Below are 5,405 nucleotides of genomic sequence, written 5' to 3' on the forward strand. Positions count from 1 at the left end.
AATAATCCCCTGTCTAAAAAAAGAAAAACAGGGTTTTTTGTTACAAAGTTATGATCATAAAATTGGTAAGCCGCCATACCACGTCAAGGTAAAGGGATACTGAGCTGATGTTGGATATAAAATATCTCAGTGTCACACACTGGCTTCTCTGTCTCCTCTTTTCCTCTGTCTCTTCCCTCACACTGACTGTCAGCTCCTCCTGATCCCCCAATGTCACCAACACTCACTATTTCCCACTGTCTTTTATTCTCACACTGATCCTACAAACCGGAAAGACCTACATCCTGTACAGTGTAAGCCACGCCCACGTACTAGACACAGTCTCTTCCCTCTCAGTCTCAGTCTCAGTCTCGGGCAGAGTCAGAAGCAGAAGCAGCAGGTGCCGAGTCCTCAGGTCTCTCCCCCCCCCCAGAGCAGCCGGAGAATGTGAGTCGGTGCCGCCCCCGCGGTGAGTGCGCAGGTCCCTCAGATCAGACTCAGTGATGTCCCAGGTTCTTCCCTTCAGTGAAGCGGATCAGAGGGGTCTCTATGCGGACGGAGGAGGAGACATGGCCGGGCAGATCCCAATCACGTGTCGCCTCCAGGACTCCGGCAATTTCTATGGCAGCTCCGGCCAGGGGGGAGGCAAGAGACCCCCCAAACTGGGGCAGATCGGCCGCAGCAAGAGAGGTGAGTCCCCCCCCCAATCCCTCCTGTGACACTTCTATCCCCCCCTCTGTATTTAACCTGATCCAATGCATGGGGGGGGGGGGTATTGGACATTGACTGTATGTGCCAGGGGTTAACCTTAACCACATCATCACCTGATCCCTCTCACCTGCACCCACTTACCCACCCACCCGCTCACCCACCTACCTGCACTTGGGAGAAATCACCCACTTCTCTGCACTAATATGGGGCTAAAACCCAGTGGCTCATAGTGTAACCCATTGCTTGTGTTTATCTGGACTGAGTACTGACTTCAAGTAATGTTATTTATACTGCCCTCCGTGCTGGGGTATTTATAATGAGTGGCAGTTAGTGCTTGGGGTATTTATAATGAGTGGCAGTTAGTGCTTGGGGTATTTATTATGAGTGGCAGTTGGTGCTTGGGGTATTTATAATGAGTGGCAGTTGGTGATTGGGGTATTGATAATGAGTGGCAGTTAGTGCTTGGGGTCTTTATAATGAGTGGCAGTTAGTGCTTGGGGTATTTATAATGAGTGGCAGTTGGTGCTTGGGGTATTTATAATGAGTGGCAGTTAGTGCTTGGGTTATTTAGAATGAGTGTCACTCACAAGACTCCACACCAGGTCCAGACTGGGGTTCAAATTAGGCCCTGGAGTTTCAGACACACAGAGGCCCCCACCAGCCCTGTAAATAATGACGGTTTATGGCAACTGCCATTTGCCAGAAGCCACAGATTGCCAGTCCAGCCCTGCCCCACACCCACAGAGAGAGAACTCGACACTTTGGGGCCAGATCAACCAAACTGCATGAAATTGTGGTTCAAACAGATGAAACAGAGAAGAATTTGAATTTAAAGGGACGGAATCATTGGAGCAATTGTGCCTTACGTCGTTGGCAGGCGCTGGGCACTGGAGGTGGAATATGGGTTAATTCTGAGAGGGGGTTCAGGGGATACTTGTGTTCTGATTGGATATCCCAGCAGTCACTCACCTTCTTCACATTTGGAACATTAACCCTGCGTATACCCCGTTCACGTTACTGCAGTGGTCAATGCCAAGGATTGATTGAGCCCCAGTCGTGTTGTATGTTCCTAAATAATTATTCTGTGTTTGAGGGAAACAGCCGGGGGGTGGGTGGGAGCTCCCACAACATCCAAACGTCTATTAGATAATTCCCCGAAATATGACTGGAATATCTACTGGATTTCTGCACGGGCAGAGGGTGCAGCTCCTGCTTTTATTATCTGCCCTTATTATTGACATCCCTGCAAAAAGCAGGAGCCACCTGTCTCGTAATATCCTGTGCATTGCTGGTTCTGACTCCTGAAACATGTTGCACCAGGAGACCTGTCCTTGCTACATTGTGTCAGGAGGCAGAACTATAGACATGCTACAATGCTGCAATCTGTTGTAATGGACTGTACCATCTCACAGCAGGGGGACGTTATCAGGTAGAAGAGATCCCATTGGTTGTTGTCTGGCACCAGGTTGGGTTTTTTTTATATTCTATTTATTAAAGGCATCTGGGGGCCACCCTACACTTCCACCCTCAGAAGTCAGAATATGTTGGCGCTTTATAGGGATGCACCGAATCCAATATTTGGGATTCGGCCGAATCCTTGGTGAAAGATTCAGCCGAATACCTATCCGAATCCTAATTTGCATATGCAAATTAGCGTCAGGAAAGGAAAAAGTGGGAAAAAAATCTTCTTTTGGATTGAAAAGTCACGTGATTTCTGTACCCGCCCCTAATTTACATATGCAAATTAGGATTCAGATTCGGTTCAGCCAGGCACAAGGATTCAGCCGAATTTGAATCCTGCTGAAAAAGGCCAAATCCTGGATTCGGTGCATCCCTAGCACTTTATAAATGAATGAGAATAATGTTAATAGGAGAACATGTTGCATTTAAAGGGAAACTGCCCCCTTTGATTCCGTAGAAATTGAAAGTGATGCAGTGCAAACCCTCCACATTTTAACTGCGATTTCTTTGCCGTTGCAGTAGTGATGGAAGACGAAGGGATGGACGCGGTTCTCACGCTCCCAGAAAAGGCCCCTCCTGCTGTTTAAATCCTTTTCACCAAGTATGAAAGGAAAAGGCAGAGAGAGGAATGGGATTGGCTGCCGGGAAGCTGAATGAAATTGGGGGGATTTGCTGGGCTCCCCGTGTCCAACCCGGAAGAACAACAGACAAAAACCACATAAAAGAAACAAATTTAAAAAAATTGGAAAATAAGTTTAAAAAAAAACAATCAGAACCCGGAACCCAAAGACTGTGCCGCAGCAGCCGCCAAGATTCCGGTTCCGTTACTCCGTGACCCACCTGTGACCATTCCGCTGATCCGGTGACATGGAGTTGTACCTGCAGGAGGGATCACAGTCGGGGGGTGTATAAAAAGTATGAGGGGCTTCCATTATTTTTTTCGGGATGAGGGACGAATCAGCCGATTTTGTAGGGATAAACGTGTGGATGTCAGTGGCTGCGCTGCAGTGCTTTGTGCATAGGATATAAGCCAAAGAAAGGGACTGATGATGCTGAGAGATGTAGTTTAAACCAGTGGCACAATTGGGCCACACTTTTTAGGGACCCCGTCCCCCCATCCCCAGGATCTGATTGGCACATCTATTTAAACTGTGCACCGGAACCTGCTCCTCACTCCCCAGCAGCTGCTTTATCCTTGTGCCCTGGTTCCTCTGCAGAACTACATCTCCCAACAACCCCCCGCACCACCTCAGCAAGCAGGGAGTTGTAGCCCAGCAATTGTAGCACTGCAACCGACTCCTCCCTAACATAGGCCACTTCTCTATTGGTCCAGCAAACATTCCCAGTGGTGGATTTACACCCCACCCACCCATGGAAAATACCCGTCCGTTATGCTACTTGGGAAACATATTTGCTTAAGAGTTGCGCTGCATGGCATGGGGATGCTGGGAGTTTCTATAGATGCCAAGGTCACGGGGGTGTGATCTCTGCGCTTCTACGTGAGGGAGCTGCCATGTTGCTTGCCTTGTCTGAGCTGTATGTCATAGACCGGTAGCAACAATGCTCCTAGTGGTCAAGGAACGCGATTTTGGTCAAGGAAATTGAACACATGCTTTGCTTATAAATAAGGGTTACTTCCCCTTTGAAAAAAATTTGCAGATAAAAAAAATCATTTGTTAAAGGGGAAGTAACCCTTATTTATAAGCAAAGGTGTGATGCTGAACTATGCCATGCTGTGGGAACCCATGTCAGGGTGGGATGTTAATGTTAGCTGCTGTTTAACCCCTCCTGTGCTGGAAGGATTTGAAGAAAGACCCAGTAGGAGGGGGGGGTTGTTTAATAAAAATACATCAAAAAGTTGTGGCAGCTCAGTACATTTATAACGAGATTGTTGGAAATTGCTGTTTTTGGACGTTATGTGAATTCCTGGCAGGGAGCAGGGGGCGCCTTAGGGCCCATACTCCGCTCCCTAAATTGTTTACATGATTTAACCTTGCAAAAAAAAACCCTGAATTCTATAAATATATTGCTCTATAAATTTATATATATATATTCCTATCTGTGCACCTTTGCATGCTGACATCGTTTTGACGGATAGAATCATTTTTAGCCGTGCAATACTGCGTCTATATTGGGGGAGGGGGGGCGGTTGTGTTTTGGGCGGGTTGGGGCAATATGCCATTTTCTAAAGGAAAGAGAATTATAACTTGTATTTAAAGAAAACCGATTTAATGCCGTTTCTTTTGGTTCCGGTCGGCGAGCGAGTTTTCCTTTATTTTGTCCTTTTTTAACCCTTGTAATGCTGGGCTAGGGTAGCCCCAACTCATTTAAACTTGCGACATGCTAAAATGCGCCCGCAGGACCAGAAGCATTTACTTACAGCGAGGCAAATTAGCACTTATGGTGGCCGCGCACAGAGAGATGTCGCCAAACGAGTGGATCGCTCCCCCATATTCCCACCTTGAGGGCTGCGATATCGGGCTGATCCGATCATGGGCCCCTATCATAGTGCAAAGAATACGCGCCCCATACACGGGCCAATAAGAGGCCGACTCGGTCTTCTGCAGCTTTTATTGGCCAGTGTATGGCCACCTTTAGATAGAGGTGGCCATACACTGAGTTTCGCCACTGGCGAATAAATTTGCAAATTTGCCGGTGTCCGATTTTTTTTGATGATAAACAATGCCCGTTGACTTTAATGGACACCAGCAAATTGTCGGCGGCGTCAAAATCCACATTTTGTGAATTTTTCGCCCGTTTCGGGAATTTCACTGGAAATTTGCGAATTTCATGACGAAGCGAAACGCAACAAATTCGTCCATCACTACCTCTAGACACATTCAGCATGCCTCTTAACTCTACTAGCCACTATTGGCTTCTGAGCAGGCTGGCAGCTTATTGGCTGGTACACATGGTGGCCAATATTTGATCATGGCTTCATCAAATTCTGCAGACCCTACTGGTTTTTGTGCCGTGTGCAGTTCTAACTAGGCATTCTGTTGTATAAGCGTCTGGGGCGAGGAGTCCGTATATGCATCATAGGCATAGACTGGGGGCCTCCTGCTTCAACTACTGGAGGAGTATTAGTTTTAACTTCCCAGAATGCATTGCTAGGGGCCCCTTCTCCATCGATTCCATTCTTGTGCCTGATGTGCAGTAAATGCATGCTGCGTGGTTGCACCAGAAATGAGTGACTTACTGAGTAGCCATGCAGCACGGGGCTTTTATTGGGGGCAGGGTCGCGTCCCCATAGG

The 5,405-nt window shown here is 47.5% G+C and overlaps 1 protein-coding gene across 2 annotated transcripts; it reads left to right on the forward strand.

Annotated features, from left to right (window-relative positions):
- The first annotated feature begins 212 nt into the window (after positions 1-212).
- LOC108697876 (calcium/calmodulin-dependent protein kinase II inhibitor 1) lies at positions 213-2,920 on the forward strand. 2 transcript variants are annotated; one of them, XM_041571757.1, is made up of 2 exons: positions 213-669; positions 2,674-2,920. In XM_041571757.1, the coding sequence occupies exons 1-2, from the start codon at positions 483-485 to the stop codon at positions 2,736-2,738; spliced, it is 252 nt and encodes an 83-aa protein (XP_041427691.1). In that variant the 5' UTR covers positions 213-482; the 3' UTR covers positions 2,739-2,920. The 2 variants fall into 2 exon arrangements, with proteins under 2 accessions (XP_041427691.1, XP_018083830.1); XM_018228341.2 differs by having other exon boundaries at positions 271-669; positions 2,671-2,920.
- The last annotated feature ends 2,485 nt before the right edge of the window (positions 2,921-5,405 follow it).

Source organism: Xenopus laevis, chromosome 7S (assembly GCF_017654675.1).
Source record: "Xenopus laevis strain J_2021 chromosome 7S, Xenopus_laevis_v10.1, whole genome shotgun sequence".
Taxonomy (NCBI): domain Eukaryota; kingdom Metazoa; phylum Chordata; class Amphibia; order Anura; family Pipidae; genus Xenopus; species Xenopus laevis.